Genomic DNA, 21,570 nt, shown 5'->3' with positions numbered 1-21,570 from the left:
CTGAAGATGATCTTGTCCCCATGGCCATTTGCGGTCTGGGGAATCGACTTGGTTGGCGCCCTCCCTACTGGAAAGGGCGGGGTCCACTACGCTGTGGTGGCTATCGACTACTTCACAAAGTGGGCTGAGGCAGAACCTTTGACAACAATCACTTCCAAGAAAGTCCTCGACTTCGTGGTCAAATTATCTGCCGGTTCGGTCTGCCAAAGAAAATCGTATCTGACAACAAAACTCAGTTCGACAGCGACCTCTTCACCAAATTTTGTGAAAGGTACGGCATTGTGAAAAGCTTCTCCTTCGTGGCCTATCCCCAGGCAAACGGCCAGGTCGAGGCTGTCAATAAGACGCTAAACGCTAAAGGCATACCGGACCTCGCATCAGACTCCTACGGGTCGTACTCTTTCTCCCTGACTTTTGGGAGTGAGGCAGTCCTCCCTGTCGAGATTAAGGTATCTTCGCATAGAGTCCAGGCGTATGACCAGGACCGCAACCACGAACTACTTTGCGCGTCCCTCGACCTGATTGATGAAAGACGAGAAGATTCGCAACTTCAGCTCGTGCATTACCAGCAAAAAATCACTCGTTATTTCAACTCAAAGGTCAAAAAACGCGCCTTTAGCATTGGCGACCTGGTCCTCATGAGAGTCTTCTTAGCCGGTAAGGATTCCAAAGATGGAGTATTGGGACCGAACTGGGAAGGGCCATATCAAATCACCGAGGTCATAAAGGAAGGAACTTACAAATTAGCTCGGCTCAATGGAGAAGCAGTCCCACGAACTTGGAACGCCATCCATCTGAAGAAATATTATCAGTAACACCCTTGTAAGGCTTATCTAGAAAGGACATTTTTTTTAAGCAATGAAAATCAAATCTTTTGTCATTATTGTGTATATTTGCAAATGTAATCTCAAGTAACCACGAAAGACCCTTTCCTAATTACTTGGGGGGGCATATGGTGCCTGGATATAACCAGGTCGCCTTAAAGACTTAGAAGTTAATTCAAAATTGATTAATCGTTGTTTTTCTTAAAAAACGTGAGATATTGATAAAGGATTAACACAAACTAAGTACTATCCTGGATATAACCAGGTCGTCCTAAAACTTAGAAGTTAATTCAAATTGATTGATCGATGTTTTTCTTAAAAAGCATGAGATATTGATAAAAATTAACGCCAACTAAGTTTTCAAATTAACGTCCTGGATATAACCAGGTCCTAAAACTTAGAAGTTAATTCAAATTGATTGATCGATGTTTTTCTTAAAAAGCACGAGATGTTGATAAAAATTAACGCCAACTAAGTTTTCAAATTAACGTCCTAGATATAACTAGGTCCTAAAACTTATAAGTTAATTCAAATTGATTGATTGATGTTTTTCTTAAAGAGCACGAGATATTAATCAAGAATTAACGCGAACTGAGTTTTCAAAGCAATGTCTGGGGTACAACCAGGACTTATCTTAGAAGTTGGCTCAAAATTGGTTATATTTTCCCCTAGAAAAGCATAGAATGTCAATCGCAGCATCAACAAAAACTAAGATTTACCAAAATGCATAAAGATAAAGTGATGCCAATCAATTAAAAGCAAAAAAGATGGTAAAGCCAATTGTCTCGAGGTGAGAAAACCTCATACAAAAGTTACAAAAAAATATATATGTTCAAAAAAGAAAAAAAGAAAGAAGGCCCTAGGCTCCACCGGGCTGCTCCGTTGAGGTCACCGTATCGCCCTCCTGCTCGGCCGCTGTGGAGGTCTCCCCGGTCTCAGAGGGCGCCTCTTGCTGAAGACGAGCTTTAAACCCCTCCCGGAAGGACTCCCAAGCATCCGCTCCTAGAAAGGAGAAGTCACCATCCGGGTTGAAGACCCAGCAGTGGTATAGCATATCCTCCATGGCGGAGCTGGAAGCCGCCTTCTCCGTTGCCAAGGCAGCCTTAGCCACCTCGGCCTCAATTTTCGCAGAGTCTAGTGTGGCCCGGGCAGCCCTGGCCTCCTCGATTTCGGCCGTTACAGTGGCTAGGGCGGCCTTGGTAGCCTCGGCCTCTTGCAGCTTGGGGCGGGACGCGTCCAGCTCAGCCCGCGCGGCCGCCAAGGCATCCTTGGCCTCCTGTTCCTGCTTTTGGGCAGTCTTCAGGGCGGCCAATGTAGTCTGCTGGGCGACCAAAATAGCCTGATGCTCACCCCTCATGTCCTCGAGACGAGCCTTGGACCTGGATATGCTCCGGTGAAGAGCCAAGGCACCCTACAAAACAAAGAGGCAACTGCCTTAGAAAAAAAAAAAGAGGAGAGAACGTGCGATGAATGGTAACCAAAGAATACAAAATGCAAAGCCAACTTACCGTTAGAGCCATTCCCAGTGAAGACTCCATCGCGCTCTCCGGGCTCCTTGTTTCGATCGCCCGCAGGTCTCTTTCGGTGGCGTTGTAGTAGTGGTCGACTGTGTAGATCGCCGTCTCGTACACCGTCCCCCGAAAGATGTTAGGAATTTTCTCCAAGGCTTGGGGGTCCACCGGAACGTGCACCTCGGGAGCTGCGGTTGCCAATGTCCAGGGCTCCATCTCCATATCCCGAACAAAGGCGGGAGCTCGTGGAGGGGGCAGGGGCATCTTCGCCGCTGCTGCAGGAGGTGGAGGTGCCTTGGCCTGGGCAGCTGGGGACTGGTCTTTCCCCTTTGCAGGGGACCTGGATGTTGTCCCAATGGCTTTCTTCGCCACCCGGAGCTTCTTCACCATGGGCCCAGAGGCCCTAGCAGAAGAGTTCCCTCCGGTGAACATAGCTCGCAGGTCATTGTTTCCGGGCTGAGACATCTCCTCTGGAAAAACAAAGACAACATTAGTATACAAGTAAGCATTTATGCAAGAACAACAAAAATAAGAGGGAAAAAGCAGAACTCAAGTATATATTGAAAGGGATCCTACCCCCCGAGCTAGAAGAGGAATCTAAGGTCACGACCATCGGCCCCGAAGCTTCTGCGGGGGAATCTAAGACAATGACTTCGCGAGCTGGAACAGGTTCTGTTATATTATTTTATAATATAATGTAAAATTATATTATATTATAATATAATGTTTTAGATTAAATAAATGTGACAAAGTGTGTCACATATTGTAACATATAATAGACAGTTACAATATTTAGATATATGAGATATATCCAAATAATGTAACATATTTGGTGTTACAAATTTGTAACTTCCAAATATTACCCTTTATTGTATAAAATTGTTGTTACACAATATTGAGATGAATTTCATAAAGTCATATGTGATATGGCTATTAGAGATATGATTTTAACCCCAATAATGTGTTTTGGGAGTTACAAAATCATTTGGGAGGGTTTGGAACCGTTTGGAAAAACAGCACAATTTTTTGTGTTGAAATTGGTCAGTGGCCGCGGCCACCAACATTCAGTGGCTGTGGCCTGTGGGACAGAGACCAGTGGCCGCGGCCACCATTGTCTTTGGCCGCGGCCACAGGCCAAAAAACTGACCAATTTTCAGTTTTTTCAATATTTGTTGAACGGCTCAAAAAAACCAAATAACTCCCAAATCTCTTTTTTAATTCCATATTAATCCAATTAAACATTGGTAACAACCATGGGGGTTGGTGGAATTTGAAATTCAAAGGGTGTCTCTAAACTCTATAAATAGGAGCCTATAGCTCACTTGTAAGACACAACTTTTCTATCCACTAGAGCACTTGGCTAGAAACACCTTGAGGCTTGATAATTCCAGAAAGCTTTTCCAATAACTGAGAGAGATCCCTTAGTGCTTGAGTTAGGGGAAAATAAGCTTTTGGACAAAGGTTTTAAACCTTGTTCAAGTTGGTGATCCCCAATCCTCTTCACTTAGGTTGTGTAAGTGAGAGTTTGATTGTGTTTCTGTTCTTCTTTTTATTCTATTGTTTTTCTTCTTATTCTCTTGTTCTATTTACTTGTATATTTTGTTTAAGAGTTGTAATCTTTTCTTTTGGTCTAAACACTTTATTTTACTTGTAATCTTTTGCTTAGAGTTGTATTCTCACTATTCTCTTCTTCGTCATCATCTTCTTCCTTTTCTTTGTTTATTTGTAATTTTCAGTTATAGAGTTGTAATCTTATTTAATCTATCATTATTTATTTGTAATATATTGCATAGAGTTGTAATATTATAATCATTTCCATTGAGGCAAAACAATATTTTCCTAATAGGTTCTGGGTCCGAATCTGGTTCGGGACTAGACTTTTCTACATACTGCCTAAGACCCAAAGCTACAGTACCCTCCCGGAGAGAGGGCCACGACCGGAGATTAGTCCCATACTCCTCAAAGAAGGCCGACCTAAAGGCTAAGGTGTTCTCTACGACTACAGTACCCCTAGGGCGGCTACTCTCGTAATCCAGCACGAGCCGGTCGACACACTGGAGTAGGGTTATGTCGAGGTCTGGGTCGTTTCGATGGCGTTGGATGGGCTGGTTGGTATTAAACCTAGCAAACCGAGGATCGGTGGTGGCCCTATCTAAGTCCCTGAACATGTAAGGATTACCTTGCCCAGAGGGACCTGCGGCTGCTCCGGACCGGATCCTCTCCTCGCCCGTTTCTTGGGCGACCTCCAGTGCCCGCTTCCTCCTCGTCCTTACGAGGGGCACCTCGTCCTCCTCGTCCTTGTCCTCTTCTCCTCCCTCAGCCTCCTCCTCGGGGATGGGCCTCATCTCGCGAGCTGGGGGAAGCCCTCGCGGTCTCCTCAGAGCCAAAGTCTGGCCTGGAGAGATCAGTTTGCATGCCAACATCGTCTCTTCTGTCATGAGCTGGCGATAGTCCTTTTCACCGGGGGGCAGACCCGCTAGGGTCTCGTACTGACTCCCGAGGATCACAGACTTGTCTGTCCTCGCGAAAATGGCTGCAGAATTGTCCTAAGTCAGAAACTGATAAAGGAGAGTTAATCAATACTTAACTTATGAGTTAAGAGCAAAAGGTACTTACGAGTACGGTTGAAGTAATGAAGTTCACAGTTGCGAAACCCCTTGGACATAAAGAACTGATCTTTGAAGTCATTGGGGTGCCTGGGAAGCTCGATGACCGCAGCCGTGTTTGGAAAACGGGTCAGGTAGTAGAACTCGTCACCTCACCCCTGCTGCTTCGGGCTGGCCTTGAGGCAAAAAAAATATAAGATATCTGCCGGGGTGGGGACCTCCCATTCTTGTTTCAGGAATAGATATCTCAACCCCACCAACAAACAGTAGGAGTTAGGGGGGAGCTGGAAAGGAGCCAACTTCACGTAGTTGAGGAAGTCGGCGAAGTATTGGTCCAGCGGGAGGAAGGCCCCAGCCTTGAAGTGCTCGTCACTCCAAGCCGTGTATTCCTCGTCGAGCGGCGCGCAACTCCGCTCACCTTCTAGGGGAGGTCAAGCGATCAGGGCACCCCTCCCCAGCTTGATATTGTGGGAAAGGAATATTTTATTCACTTTCCCCTGGTCGGTGATCTTCGAGACGATCCTCACGGCCTCGAAAAAAGCGTCGGGCGCCACCTCGAGCTCCCGCTCCACGGCCGACCCAAAAACGGGGATTGGGGAGTCTGTCACCACCTCCTTTCCTTTGGATTGTTGGGAGGACGAGCTGCCTGCGGTCTTCTTAGGGGCGTTCTTCTTGGGTCCCATCTGGTCGCCTAGTGAACAAAAGAAGAAATTTTAGAAGGGGCGACCTAAGCATAGGAAAGAATCTGAAGAGAAGTGTTTCCTTTGCACGGGCTGAGGTAATCTCAGCCCGTGGAGAGTGAGACCACGTAGTTCTACGAACACTCGCCTGTGCTCCCAACGGATCCCTGATTACTCGGAATTCGTGTGTTAGGAGGGTCAGGATAAAAGTTTGCCTTGGAAGGAAAGTTTCGGTAGGCAAGAAGTGCAAAACCGCCTGTGAAGCGTGTCCCCTAAGCTACCCGGTTTGCACCCAAAAGGCTGGATATTTTAAACAAGCATACCAAAAAATCCTACCCAGAAGATTTCCCCAGAAAGTGTACCCTATGAGCCAGGCTCCTAAATGGCTTTCTTCCACGGTCGATGCCCTAAAATAAAAACCTACACCCTTCATACTCACAAAAAACCAACAAAATGTTGCATGCAGCTACAAGAACTATTTACCTAGGCTACAGTGAAAAGAAAATTTAAAGCATGCACAGTCAGAAAACTTACGGAGTGTTTTGCTGTGGAGGGGATGAAGGGATCGTCTGGGTTAGAGCCTCGTTGGAATAGCTGGTACCTAAGCCTCAAAGGAGCCCTTGCAACTGAACTTCTGGAATGCTGGGAACGGTAACCGGAAGAAAAAGAGGGTTTTTTAAGGATGGGAAGAGAGAAGAAGATGGGAAATTTAGAAAATTTTCAAATAAACGGGTGGCCCATGCGTAAGGCGGCCACCCCTATTATATACGTGAAAGGCCGTGTGAGGAGGGCCGTTGGATTGCCCTGATGTGGGATCCGAGGCTCTCTACTCGAAAGGCAAAACGACGACCGAGTATAGGCTAGGCCATTTAATGTGGTTCTCGGAAGACGTACCGTCACCAACCACAATGCTCCACGTATTCGGTGCCTTCATGATGGGCGGAATGTGGAGAGTCCATAAGGAAGCCTGAAAGCCCCCACTGTGGCCCCAGATGACGTCGTGTGCCACGAGCAGAGGCTTGGGGGGCAAATTTACGTCCTAATTTTCCACGGGCTATTAGCGAGCTGATATATGGCATAATTATATCAGCCACGTGGATACCACGTAGCCGTAGCTGCTGTTGTCAAGTCGTATCTTTTTAGCTCAAGGTAGTCAAAAGTTTATTAAAGATTACTTAAGAGCCGAGTCAGAGACATGAGGACCGTGGGTCAAGAAGGCATCCAACCCAAGGTATGAGCTGGAGTTGGCAGCTGTGACCCTTTATATAGTCAACCACGCAAGGTAAACGTGCATATATCATACATCACGTGTCTGATATATCCCTGAATTCTCAGACACACAGCATGAACGTGCGTGTTCAGGCACCCACGACTGGGTTGGGCCGTGCGGCCCATTATCCCCCTTACCTATTGATTAGACCACACTTCATTTGTCAGGTTTTAGGAATTAATCATGAATGTCACAGAAGTGACATGATGGGTAAGAAGGTCACAGGTTGACCCCCCTTACCAACTCCCAGGTGCCCTCTCCTATAAATATGGAGACCCTGTGAGTTACAAGGGGTTGGATTTTATTGTGTAACGAAATACCCTGTAAAGAATACCAGAAATATAGCAATAATATAGGCTGGTGGAGTAGAAGGATTTTAACCTTTGAACCACCTAAAAACGTAGTCGTATCTTCAGTTCATATTAAGATCATTCATCTGTTTCGGTTCATCACTCAGCACTAATCCCTTTCTCTTATTTTCTTAATTACCTGTTGGCGAAGAACCGCATCAACACCTGGTTTGAATGCGACCGTCACTTTAAGAGTAGGGTCGAGAGGGATCGGTCTGGGCTTGGGGTCCGGGTCTGGATAGATTGCGACCCTGATTTTTTTTCCTTTTTCTCTCCTCAACCTCATCAATTTGGCGTTGGAAATGAGCTCGGGTATCTTCTTGCTCGCACCTAAGTTCGTGCTCCCGTATCAAGCGCTGGTTCCGAGTAAAAGGTGACTCCGGGCTCGGAGTTGCCGGTGAGTAAGGAATCGCAAATTTTGACCCCCACCGCTCTTCCGAGTTCTGCGGCATCTAGCAAGAGAACAAAAGGGTGAGGGCCAGATGAGCTAGATATTAAGAATGAAAATCAAGATGGCCTAAGCTCGAATGATCGAGACTATGGAACAAGATCGATCCAAAGAATGAGATCAGGCTCGGAGCGTGTATTCCACGAAAAAGGGGGAAGGTGGATTTATTTTTTAGGATCCCGGATTTTCAGGGAAAAAGTTGGCGGTTACTCAAAAAGTGATATTATTGGGAAACGTGCAATTTGAAAACCCTAATTCTATACCCCATTCCTTGGTCTACACGATATGATATCTGAAATCTAAATAACACGGTAAAAGAGCCATATTTGCATATTTTATGCAAAATCTGGGTTTGAAAATCCATAACATCAAATGAGCCTACAAACTACAAGATATTGACTAAGGAGTCCTAGTACTAAGCTAGTGCCCAAAGTGCAACAATAACATAAACGTGCATGGAAAAACAAAATATATACACGAACAACCGAGGTTAAGAACAAATACTTACACAATGTAGCTGGTGAGTACAAAGAAATTGATGACTGAAGGAGTGGTTGCAAAGAAGATCTCACGGAGTCGAACAAGCCAACGATGTTTTGTTTTCTTGGTTTGGAGAACATGCAAGAACTGGGCAAATTCAAATTATGGTTTTTCTTCATTTTCCTCTGAAAACACAAGGCGAGAAAGTGAAATGAGGAAGATGATGGGGATGTATTTATAGGCCCCTGGGAATGTCAAAAGCCGAGCTGATCTGAGCCATTGGCCAGATTTCGTATCCGACCTGACAGTCAGGGACAAATGAGATGATGGTACCATAAAGTTGGCAGGAGAACGAACGTGGGCATGGTACCAAGGCACTCAAGTACTCTGATTAGTCAATACCTGGCTGATGCGTGTCCACACTCTAGTGAAATTGATGATACAGTTTCCAAGAGGGGCAGTTCAAAAGTTTTCTTCTCATAGGATTCGAACTGATACTTTTGAGGGGGCAAAAAATTACACCCAGATTTCGAGATAAGAGGTTATGACCCCGAAAACTGGGCTTGTCAGGTGTGAGCTCGAAATGTATGAAAACATCATATGGTCCAGCCGTAAAACCTCTGAAGAAAAACAATGACCTCGAGGATGTGTAACCTCGAATATTCTCTGAGCTCGCGATGGGCAATGACATGACACTTAAATATATTTTTCATCAATTGCCTTCAGGCGGGATAGCCTGAGCTCGGGAAGCGCAAGCTCGAGTGTGACAGCCTCGTCAATACCTACCTATCCCGAGCATAACGTGAAATTGGGTGACAAGTTCGTGATTGACCCATAACTCTTGACAGATTCAATGCCGATTGCTGATCTCGAAGACCTGATGAATCACCTGGGATAGCCCATTACGTGTAAACATGTTTATTGTTGTGTAATCCCAATTTTTAAGGGATATCATTTAATCTGTTATCCGTTCCCGATCTTCATGGGACGTTTCCGTGTATATAGGAGATAGTGCATTTAATATCATTATTTCAATTAATTTACAGAATATCTTCCCGAAATATGTGGGAAATGATTTCTGCGATCTTCTCTATAAATAGAGAAGGAATCACCACTTGTAAATGACTGATTTTTTATTTCTGGAGATAAAACTCTGGGTAATTCATCTCTGAAAGAATTTCCAGAAAACTCCCAAGTCTTAATAATATAGACTCGTGGACTAGGTAGATTAACTGCTGAACCACGTAAAAATCCTCTTGTTTTTCTTCATCATTCATTCGCTTCATTATTTAATTGTTTAATTGCTCTACAATTTAAGTTGACGAAAAACGGCGTCAACAAACTCAAATTTAAAATCCAAGTATAATATTTAATATTATATTAAACATATAATATAAAATCTCTTGTTGTCACTCCCAAATTCAAAAACTAAAACAAACATAAACTTAAACAAAAATAAATAAATTATTTAATTAAAATAGAATATTTATTTAAAATTTATATGAAATTAATACAAATTTAATAAAAATAATTAATAAATTCTATAAATAAAATATCTCAAAAATATTATATTTTAATATGTTTAATTATTTATTATTTTAAAACAATCATCATTGTAAAATATCTCAAAAATATTATATTTTAATTTGTTTAATTATTTATTATTTTTTAAATAATTATTATGGTAAAATATCTCAAAAATATTATATTTTAATTTTTTTAATTATTTATTTTATTTTATTTAAGTTTAAGTGTTTACTACTATTAAATATAAAAATATTAACTTAAAGTTAACATTAAAAAAAATAAAAACAAGAATTTTATTATCTATTCACTTAGTATATATAAAAGAGTTATATACAGATGTATGCACGCTTGATGATATAGCTAAGTGGCTTTCACTTACATCCACATATTTGATCTTTTAATCTTAAATGAAAAGTCTTCAAAAGCCGATCCACATATATTGGTTGGATTGGAATTATGGTTTGTGTAAAAATGAAGCGATGCCCCACATAAGACAAGTTTGATGTTATTGTCCAATTTTTTTATTGTATATTCTTTTTTTTTTTTAAATATCATTATACTATGATAATTTAAATATTCTCAACATGTGAGAACCAAATACCATTTCATGTTTTAATTTTTTTTTCCCTTTAATGTGCGGTACAAATTCTTTGTGTAATGATTTGTTATTTAACGAATTAATTAAGGGTCAATATTATTAGTGCTCATGTATCATGCTATATTATCCTATCCTTCTTCTCACACCACTACCCACATGGGTATTTTTATGTATAAATAATGAACATAACACATGGGAATATACATGTACCTCTCTCTCTATATATATATATACTAAATTTGCACATTTATTTAGTTTTATTTATAAAATTTATTAATTATTTTTATTAAGTTAATATTAATGTTATATAAATTTTAAATAAATATCATATTTTAATTAAATAATTTATTTATTTTTGTTTAAGTTTATGTTTGTTCTAATTTTTGAATTTGGGAGTAACAATAAGATATTATATATTATATGTTTACTGTAATATTAAATATTATAAGTAGATTTTAAATATAAGTTTCTTGCTAGTTTTTTTTTTAAAAACAATTTGTTGTTAATTCACAGCATATTATATTATATGTTTAATATGATATTATTCTAATAAGTAAGTTTAAGTTTAATTAAATTTTATTTAAGTTATAAAACGTATGATTTTATTATTTTTAAATAATTATTATTATAAAATATCTCAAAAATATCTTATTTTAATTTTTTTAATTATTTATTATTTTTAAATAACTATCATTGTAAAATATCTCAAAAATATCATTTTTTAATTATTTATTTTATTTAAATTTAAGTGTTTACAAATTACAGTTGAATGTAAGAATATTCTATTAAATATAAGAATATTCCGTTAAAGTTAACATTAAAAAAAATAAAAATCGTTAAAACCAGGAATTTCTGTTATCTACACACTTATTATATAGAAGAGATATATATTTATATTTATATATGTTTACCATTTATTTTAAAACACAGCACACCATTAACTTGTTAGCCGTTGGAGCTTCCAGAATATTTAGGAATAAAAATAATGAGGAATAATATATCTCTTCTTATATAAAAAGATAACAAATTTTTTTGTTTTTAATAGTTTATTTTGTTAATTTTAATAGAATATTATAAATATTTAACGAATTATTCATTTCAAACTAACTAAAATAAATGTTTATTAATTATGTTAATATAAATTAAAATATTATGAAATATCATTATTATAATAATATTTAATATAAAATTACATATATAATAATTATATTAATATAAATTTAAATTCAAATATTATAAAATATCATTATTATAATAATATATAATACAAAAATAAATATTTAATAATTATATTAATATAAATTTAAATGTTATAAAATATTATTATGATAATAATATATAATCTTAATTTTTTACTAATTATATTAATATAAATTCAAATATTATAAAATATCATTATAATAATAATATTTAATATAAAACTACATATATAATAATTATATTAATGTAAATTCAAATTCAAATGTTATAAAATATCATTATTATAATAATATAAAATATAAGCTAAATATTTAATAATTATGTTAATATAAATTTAAATGTTATAAAATATTATTATGATAATAATATATAATCTTAATTTTTTACTAATTATATTAATATAAATTCAAATATTAAAAATTATTATTACTATAATAATATTTAATACTTATATTAATATAAATATTATAAATATCATTATAATAATATATAATACATAATCTTAATTTTTATTAAAAATATTATCAAATGTATATTTAAAAAGATTATAATATTATATATATTTAAAAAAATTATAAATAATGTTTTGATTTATTTTTTTATTTAATATATTTATGTCATTCTTTTATATATATTATTATTTATTTATTTAAAATTTATATAAAAATATACTATAATTAAAAAATTCTATAAATAAAACTAAATAACACCTTATTTGTATATAATATTATTAAAAAGCAGTGAGGAAAATACATCTTGTTTCCTAGCAATACTTTTATAAATGGTCTACAAAACAGTATACATCCTTGTGTAACACCCAACTTTCCTAACAAAATTTAATTAGTATTGTCTTTATCAAACTAGGGCTTTGAAGAGTTACAGTCTGCCACTCTAGAGCAGCATCTCCTGGTCAGAGAACAATTAGTTTTCCTCAGTTTTGAATGAGAAAAAAAAAAGAGATGCCACCAATGGTCTTTAGCACAATTTCCCTAGTTAAATATTGCTAAGAGTATGTTTTATTAGCACAATTATTCTTTGTAAATCTTTTATATGCAATTGAAATTAAAGTTAATACAGCTTAATAGGACTTACCCAGAAAGAAGGCAAAAAAGATGTATTAGTGACTTGGGGACCAACTGATTTACCATTATCATAAATTTGCTTTATATAGACAAACCCAATTTTCTGTGGATAATGCCATACACCATGGCTATTTACCTTAGAAGTCGCGTTACTTTTTTTTTTCTTTTTCCCTGGAACTAATATATTACTATATTAATTCAATCGTAATGGATAGACTACTTATATGCAAGTGTTTTTTTCAGAGGCAAATAAGATATAAGAGCGTCCAAAATAGTACTTTATCTGCTGGGATAATAAGATTTTTACTATGCAATGATTAATAACTTTATTAAAGACAATAATGAATTACTGGTAAATCCATTAGGAGATAATTATGATACTAATTTTAGGACTACACGTTGCTAACAACCAGAACAGAATATGAGTGTTAATAATTAATAAATAAATAAGAAAAATAATACAACTTCTGCACGTGTCTTTACAGCTCACAAGGGTCAGCCACGGTGCTAGTCACACTAATATTATATACACATACTGTATACTAAAATGAAACACAGATATCGTATGTCTATATCATGTAGCATAATGGTAATTTCAAAATAATTTTATTAAATATTCCAAATGAAAAGCATCACATTCAGATTGGAAAAAAAATTCAAAAGCCCATAAATTTTCTTCAACATCAAGATGCTATTCACAAACTCAAAACTATTCCAAACCAAATTTTGAAAAGTTGAATTAGTAAAAGAAGAAGAATAAGTGTTTGGATCCCAATTTCTCTCACTTGGGGCTTGGGAGAAAAGAAACAAAATTTTATTCATAAGATTTTTCTTTCCTTTTTAGAATTGGACTTAGAAGCCACTTCTTTAAAAGCAAAGCTCCACAGGACTCTCAGTTGTGAAAATACAAGCCATCTCCTTGTTCTGAACAATTATTAGTTGGACGTCTCTTGATTTCTGTTTGTATAGATCAGTACTGAAAAAAATAAAATCTTTTTGGTCGACTACCAAATCAATGAAGTTTCTGACTCTCAAAAGGGCTAACACTAAAACTTTCAAGCCCCCCCCAAAAAAAATGTAATCAAAATCACAGATTTATGTAAGGCTGATGGAAGTGGCATAAGATTGGAGAAGGGTTAGAGCTTGCTCTGTAATGGCTCTATTTCTAGCTCTCCTCACCCAGTCACCCACTATTTCTGAGGCTTGGCTGCCTTGGACACCTTCTTCAAGAACATCTGCTGCTTCAGCAATTTTCCCTTCAGCCAAACAGGACTCAACTTTATTGATGAGAGATTCAATTCCGTCACCAGATTGGTTAGTTTCCTTCACCTGAACAAAATTTCAATGCAAATATAAAAATTATCTACTAAGTGATATATAGGAGGGGAGGGAAAAGAAAGCTAGATATTGTTTCTTCATACTAAGTGATATATAGGAGGGGAGGGAAAAGAAAGCTAGATTTTGTATCTTCATACCTTCAGCCAGGATGCTACATGCGCCAAAGAATGAGTTAAAACACCACCGCCATCAGGAGGGATTAAACTGAAGTGTCGCAGTGTCCCTTTTAAGGCATCAAACTGACAAAAAATTACTTAAGTTAGCAGATAAGGCTTACCACTAAGATTCATTTATTTGGTTGTAATTCTTGAGTATCCAACATTCAGATCTTAAAGACTTCATAACTTGCATTTTTATACATATTCAACAAAATAAAAATACTGTCATAACAATTAATACCACCGAAATCATTAAAAATTCTCCGCAGTAGGAATTATGCATACCATACTTGAAGCAAATAGTTGGTGTAAATAATAAACATTCAAGAACCATGAAAATGAAACAGAGAGCAAGCAACCAATATACCCCCCCCCTTCTGATATTATTAGCTGAAAGGAGAAATGGAACAAGTTCTAAAAGATTTTGACATAAGATAATAGTTAATTGAATAGGTAGATGATAGTAGGAGTAATATAGAATAATAGACCACAAATAAGTTACCTTCCGGTCCAATTGCAATAAAGTATCTGTGCCAGTGTTTCTTGTTTCTTCAGGGAGAGATGATAATACCAGATCTAAAATTGAATCTTTATCAATTCCTTCAAGATAATTGTGCAAAGCCACTATTTCTGACTGAATTGGCAACCCTTTTGAAAGTGCATCTTCCAATGCAAGTGCTCCCTACAAGGCCCAAGGTCTAGAATATGAGTTATAATAATTTGATGGAAAACATACAAATGAATTTATTGTTATTTTTTTACCAAAGCAAGCTTGTGAGCAGAGTGACTCCGGCGAGCCTCCTCTGACCGTGCATAAAATGCCATACACAAGGCATTAATCTGCAAATGGAAGATACTAAACCATGTCAGCTTTCATTAGAGATCAATTTAGAAAGGATATATCATACTTTAGAGGTATGCATTATCAAAGCTACAGCCAGATATTCGAATACCAAAAGTTATACTTAACCTAGTCGTTTTCAAAGGACTTATGTGGGTTTCCTTGTTTCCTGCCAAACATTTATATAGCAACTATTGAAGCATTTAAATGACTGTAGTCACTCTTTTTCTTTTCGGAAAAATATCACTAGCAATTCTATTCTGCCTCATAATTTCATTGACCCTTCCTTCTTCAAACATATGAAATTAGGAACAAGAATCAACATGTTGTAAAAGAAGCAGATCTTACATTAAGATTTGCTTCTGCTATTTTTTCAATCTGGATTGCCTTCTCACTAGCAATTTTGGCAGCCAATTCTGCTTTCGCCAACTCTTCCACCTTGTTCAATTTGAATTCAGCTTCATGTTCCTGCAATTGTAAATTACAAACTTCAATTAATAGTTATCACTTACACATGCTTGAACACTGATTAAAACATTTTTGAAGCAGATTACGATTTTGTACCAACTGTTCCAGCTCTGTCTTGTATTTCTCTTCAAGTTTTTCTTGAAGTGACTTGAGCGCAGCAGCTGCTTTTGTTCTTTCTCTCTTTAGTTTCTGAGACAAAATAAAAGCTGTAATTTTCAGTAATCCAAAGCTGTTATACTCTCTAAAGAGTGAGCAAGTACCAGTAGTTCTATATATTCAGATTCCGTTTATTTGTTCATTTTTTAAGGTTAGGGATTGATATCAAAGAAAGCATTGCATTATCTAAAGTAGATATCAACTTGTATAGCACATTTGCTTGTAATTCTTCTTTAAAGCTTGTAGAACTTCAACATTTTGAAATTTATTCCTAACAATTCAAATTGCAAGAAAATAGGCCAAACCAAAATCTACCATATGCTCCATAATTTATCTTAAGCCACCAGCCCCTCTATGCTCTAAGACTGACAGGCATGATTACAAAATTCTCCTTTTTCTTTTACTTTTTTGCAAATATTTTCCAGTAAATAAGAGGGTCTGTCATCGGAAATGAATACACATATTCTTCCCAATCAGTCCCCAAGAAAACTGAAAAACAACCAACAGAAGACAAAATAAAAATTGAAAACAAAAAAAAACTGTAAGGGAGATAAAGAAGCAGATGCACAGGGATGAAAGAACTGCAACCTTGTCTAGCATTGCTGCCTCTTCTGCAAGCATCATTTCTCTTACTGCAGCATCCTTCAACTCCTTCTCATACTTCTCCTGTAATAATGAACCTTGTTAGTTAGATGGTCAATCATAAGAACTTGTTTCACAATGATAATAGAGCAAAGTCCAGACCTTTAATGCTCTCTTTTCGTCCATATACAAACGAGCATCTAATTCAGCTTGCCTACTTTCAGCTGCATGAATGGCTTGTAAAAAGTCAAGAACTAATTTTCCATCTTTGGTTATGTAGCCATCGTCCAACTCCTCAAGTGCATTACTTAAGGCCTGTTCATCCAGATAAGGGCATTACGATTGGACATCCTTTTGGATATTTTAGAATGGGAATAAGCAGAAAAATAGTCAAAGATATAATATATATACATATATATATGCAAATTTTGAACCTCTTTTTCCTTGGAAAGGTTATTGTAGTCACCACCATGTCTATGCAAAGTCGTTTCACTGTCCCCGGCCTTATCTCCTAAATGATATTCCTCGAGGAGAGAACTAGATTCTTCTACATCTTTAACAATTGCATCCTACAAATGTGTAGAACAAGAAAGAACTTCAAACTTTAAAAAAGATGGGAAAATTTTTCATAATTGAATTTTCAGGTACTTATAGAAGTTCAAAAATATGCAAATAAACAGAATTTATATTACAGAACACAGAACTCTTAATTGTAGCCACCACAATGGCTTTAGTTCCAAAATGTTAATAGTTGAAATCTTAAAATATCTTAATGTTCTTAAAAATGGATTGGAGGCTGTTTCTAGGTTTCGATTAGATGCACTAGGCCACCTAGATCATACAGCAGCATCACCGTTCCTTCCTTTGATATTAGAAATCAATTAGTTTATGGAAAATGGGATTGAAAAGCATAAAGGAACTTCAGTATATTTTCAGGAAACTAACACACAAGCAAAAAAGATCAATGAAAAATTCTAGTTTCAAATCTCAATGTTCAGCTAAAGTTTCATGTTTTCAGTTTTCACTCTCAACAGTAATCCAAGAATTATGTTTCTCTCCAAAAAATTCAGTCAACTCCTATAACATCATTGCAGATCAATCATTTAATAGGCATTGACATTACGGTGTAATAGTTGATTAAAATAAGCTAAAACGACATTTACCTCCTCCCTTTCTTCTACTGTAAAGCGCACAGGTGGCACTACTTTAGCCTCACTTTCTTTCTCAGCTTTGCTAGTCTCAATAAATACTGGAGAAGTTTGGACCTCCTCATTTGATCCCTTGTTACTGTTTTCTTCTGCACTCTTTACCCCCACACTCCCCTCAGAAGCAATCCCAGAATTTGATAGATGATCCTCAGATGCCGAACTGCTTTGTGGATAATCCGTCACATCTCTCTCTTTGATGGCATCTTCTTCAGGGTTCGTCTTGGGTTTTTCTTGCACCTGAGACTGAACATCACCTTGACTATCACTTAAAGCTTCAACAATGGGATGATCTGACGGAGTTTCAATCTTCTCAGAGGCATCATCCAATTCCTTTGTTTCCTTACCATCGATAAAGTGATCCACCAACTTTTGAATATCTTTGTCATCCTTGTTCTCAACCTCATCCTTAACTAAATTTAGAGAATCCTGCTGATCCTTACGACCAATATATTGGTCCAAATATCCAGTTTGGTAAGCCGCCAGAACAGCAGCACCAACAACAGCACTTCCAAAAACAACTTTTGATAAAGAGCCACTGGATTCTGGAGGCTTGCCAGTGGAGTTAGGTTGAGGGGGCGCATTTTTCTGGGGTTTAGTCGATAGCTCCCTTCTTAGAAAGATGGGTATCTGTTGTAATTGTATAGATACAAAATTAAAAACGAAATAAATGAAAAACACGAGAGAGTTTCAAGTAAAATGATAATTTCTTTCGAAAAATCGTATGTATCTACATGAATGCAGAAAATTAAAAAATGCATCCACCCAACTGTTCAAACGAGCAAAAACAATATGAACTGTGTCATTATCTATTCCAGTGCAACCTAATCGACATTAGCAAGAACTTTGCAACAGCATCTTGCAATAAACTGACATTATACCAAAACCCATATTACAAAATTTGAATCAACACAATTTTCATGCCTGAGTTGTAATCTGCCTTGGAATTCTTCTACCCGCTCGATGAGACGAAAACTGCAGAATTGACCTGAAAAAGAATCATGCAATCGGGACATCAAATTCAATAACGGCATTGTAATATCATTACTGAACAAAATCTAGGGTTTTCGAAATTGAAAAAATTGTATTTAAGTATGTACCTGAGCAACATGGTTAGAAGTGTTCGACAAAATGACTGAGTGAACCAAAGAAAGGAAAGTTCAACTCCAAGTACTAAGAAATCGTAGAGTTCCTAAAAGAAAAATTGGAGAAAATGGGCGGTCCTGTAACGAAAAAAATATAGTAGATGCTTAGGAGGAGCTTCTGTGGATGACCAGAACCATCACCTGTTGCCGAAGCCCACCGCGACAGAGGGAACTGTCTGAAAGAGTACAGAGAGCGAATGACTCCGCTTAGCCTTTTACAACAACGAGATGAACACAATGTCGTTTTTAAACTTTGATGTCGTTTTCCGATAGCAAATATGTCATTTTCAATAGGGTCGGTCAATATTATAATAATATAAAAAAGAAACGGGCACAGCGGCATCTCTTTACCTCTCTCTCTCTCTCTCTCTCCTCTTCTCACTTTGGCTTAACCCAAGTTGTTCTCTCTCGTTTCTAGCGACGGCTTTGGTTCCCTCTGCGTCTATCATTTGGAGACATACAGAGTTTTTTCAGGTAAATTTAAGTCTTCACACGAGTTGGTCTACTTAAAAGTTGTTGATGGAATTGTTTTCGCTCACCAAGTGTTTGTGTAAATACCTAATTGGAAAACTCATCGAGCTACAACTAAAATTATTGATTTGCTTTTGATTTTGGTTTCGGTTTCGGTTTCGGTTTCTAATGATTTTATTTTTACATGCGATTATCGTTGTATATGCTGCCATTTATATATAAACTTTTTGATAATAAATACGCAGGAGGAAAAATAAAATGTATTGTACTTATTTAAATGGTTGTTGCACTGTGTAAATTTCAACTTTGTTTGCAAAACTTTTTTATTCTAAATGCGCATTGCCATATTGGGATGATGTTTGTATAAGCCTTCAGATTCTTTTGCTTTGGAAAATAGGTTATTGTTTATGACATAATTACCGCTCTATGGTTATAGGGCCCAGTATATGAAATATGGGAAATGACAGTGGTTGGTTGGCCCCTTTTTGATTGGGGATTGTTTTTAATTAAATGTATACTCCTGTTAGAGCAAAAAAAAATGGAGGTTTCACTTTCACAAATTTAATTTGATATGTAATTATAATTTGTGGGTTTGGTTCAATGTTCTATTTAGCTCATGGGTGATAAAAATAATTTCTGTACAGAGATTAGGGTGTGGGGTGTGGGGTGTGAATTGTTGAGTAGAAGATGAACTCTTCCAGTGGAGCTTCTTCAAAGCAGAAAGCTGGAGCCTCACAACCTCCTGAAACTTCGTCTAAACGCAAACGAGGAGTCTTTCAGAAAGATTGTAAGCTATGAATGAGAGATATATAATCACTGCAGATTTCCCGAACCAATGTCTGATTATTTTGGTGTTGTTTGTGGATCTACAGTGCAGCATATGATGTATGGTTTTGGAGATTGTTCTAACGTGAGTTTCACCACTGGACTATATAACTTCAATAGAACCTACCTGCAATGCATAATTGTTCATCTTTAGTATGAAACTTCTGTTATTTTGTTGCAGTAGTTTTGTTACTTGTGATGATACATCCTTTTATTGAGAGCAATATCAGTAATAGCGAATTCAATGTTGCCAATTTTGAATGAGAGCAATATCGTTTAGACCATTCCAATTATTTTTATCTTTTTGTGTTGACAGCCTCTACCGGAAAGCGTGGCACTTATGGAGGACATAGTTATGGACTATATCATAGATTTGGTAAGCTTTTCTCTGATTATGATTTGTACCAAGTAAGGTCTTTATAGAGGGTGCTAGACCATTTTCTTAATTTTACTGCAGGTACATAAAGCGCAAGATACTGGTTCAAAGCAGGGAAAGCTATCAGTTGAGGACTTTCTTTACTTAATGCGGAAGGTGTGTGTTTAGTAGTTATATTTGGTTGTATTCTTTTATAGCTCATCCTATGTTTTTGGATTACAGGGATGATATCCTACCCCATTTTTAAGGGTTATTTTTTATCATTAGGTTTATTATAGAGCATGTGTGGCATTATGTTTGGTTGGGGTAATAGAATAGAATGGATTGAATCAATTTTTATTTCATTTTTTTGTTTGGTTGCATTTTAGGGTATTGGAATGTCATTCCAATGGTTTTTCTGGAATGACTATTCTATTTGAAAATGGGTAGAAAAACCATTCTAATGCAAAGCCACGCTCTTTAAACACCCTAAGAAGCATAAGTCATCGGTTGCAATCCGATAAGGGGCCTTTATCTTTTCCACGAAACTCCTGTCTTAGTCTCATTTTTCTGCAGAGAATATAGATATGAAGAAAAAGGGGATAACCGTAGAAATGAAAAAAAAAGGGTAACCGCCTGGCCGGTCGTTTTTTTTTTTCATTCACTTTTTAGTGGAAGATAATTTTTTTTTCAATTTTATTTATTTATATTAATTTTTATTACATTCTTATTTCTTTTCCCATTTTCATTCATATTCCTCCATTTTCATTCGCTCCAACTCACTTAAGTGTTTCAAGCTATAAATTACTCTTGATTTTTTGGTTCTTCTATAAATTACTCTTGATTTTTTGGTTCTTCAGTTTCTTTGTTTTGGTTGCTAGAGAAGTGATAGTAAGATAACCATTTTTAACCCTGCAGGACTTTCGAAAGCTTAACCGATGTTCAGAATTGCTATCGATGAATGAAGAGCTAAAACAAGCAAGGAAAGCTTTTGAGACAGATGAAGAGAAGCTAAGGAAGGCTTTTGAGGCAGATGAAGATAATAAGTTGGTGGGTTCAACGGAGTGATAAAAGAGGGCTATGTTCTCGCAGCTTCATGATAGCTATTGATGAATGATGCTCTGTGCTGGTCCTATTTGTTAAGGATACGACGAACAAGTTACATTTTGTTGTGGAGGTAGAAGAGGCACAAAGCATTGTTAAGAATTTAGATTTGAATATGTGAGCGACTGTAATTTGGTTGGTGATATTGATAAGTTTCTAAAAAAAAAAAAGGTTATATATCTTTTTGGACTCTGTATATTCCTGTGTTTTGACAAATTACTTTTTGGACTATATGTTTTGTAAAATGGTTAAAATAGAATCTTAAACTCAATTTTGATGAAGAAAAAATTGAATATAACAACGCAGTTTTTAAGCATAATGATTTTATTTTTGTTCTGAATTGTTA

The 21,570-nt window shown here is 36.6% G+C and overlaps 2 protein-coding genes across 3 annotated transcripts; one reads left to right on the top strand and one right to left on the bottom strand.

The window, feature by feature from the left end:
- Positions 1 to 13,219: 13,219 nt before the first annotated feature.
- On the bottom strand, positions 13,220 to 18,825 carry LOC133804429 (MICOS complex subunit MIC60, mitochondrial). The gene is made up of 12 exons (XM_062242596.1): positions 18,425 to 18,825; positions 18,249 to 18,312; positions 17,283 to 17,954; positions 16,554 to 16,688; positions 16,282 to 16,434; positions 16,126 to 16,203; positions 15,478 to 15,570; positions 15,262 to 15,381; positions 14,835 to 14,912; positions 14,575 to 14,754; positions 14,052 to 14,153; positions 13,220 to 13,905 (listed from the first exon to the last, which is right to left on the bottom strand). Exons 1-12 carry the CDS (start codon positions 18,433 to 18,435, stop codon positions 13,672 to 13,674), a joined length of 1,920 nt encoding a protein of 639 aa, XP_062098580.1. The 5' UTR covers positions 18,436 to 18,825; the 3' UTR covers positions 13,220 to 13,671.
- On the top strand, positions 18,811 to 21,420 carry LOC133804436 (transcription initiation factor TFIID subunit 13). 2 transcript variants are annotated; one of them, XM_062242605.1, is made up of 6 exons: positions 18,811 to 18,943; positions 19,585 to 19,727; positions 19,813 to 19,850; positions 20,082 to 20,141; positions 20,223 to 20,297; positions 21,039 to 21,420. In XM_062242605.1, the coding sequence occupies exons 2-6, from the start codon at positions 19,628 to 19,630 to the stop codon at positions 21,186 to 21,188; spliced, it is 423 nt and encodes a 140-aa protein (XP_062098589.1). In that variant the 5' UTR covers positions 18,811 to 18,943; positions 19,585 to 19,627; the 3' UTR covers positions 21,189 to 21,420. The 2 variants fall into 2 exon arrangements, with proteins under 2 accessions (XP_062098589.1, XP_062098587.1); XM_062242603.1 differs by having other exon boundaries at positions 18,822 to 18,943; positions 19,592 to 19,727.
- The last annotated feature ends 150 nt before the right edge of the window (positions 21,421 to 21,570 follow it).

This window comes from Humulus lupulus, chromosome 1 (assembly GCF_963169125.1).
Source record: "Humulus lupulus chromosome 1, drHumLupu1.1, whole genome shotgun sequence".
Taxonomy (NCBI): domain Eukaryota; kingdom Viridiplantae; phylum Streptophyta; class Magnoliopsida; order Rosales; family Cannabaceae; genus Humulus; species Humulus lupulus.
Note: the sequence above shows the minus strand (reverse complement) of the source record. Positions and strands in the feature narration are given on the sequence as shown.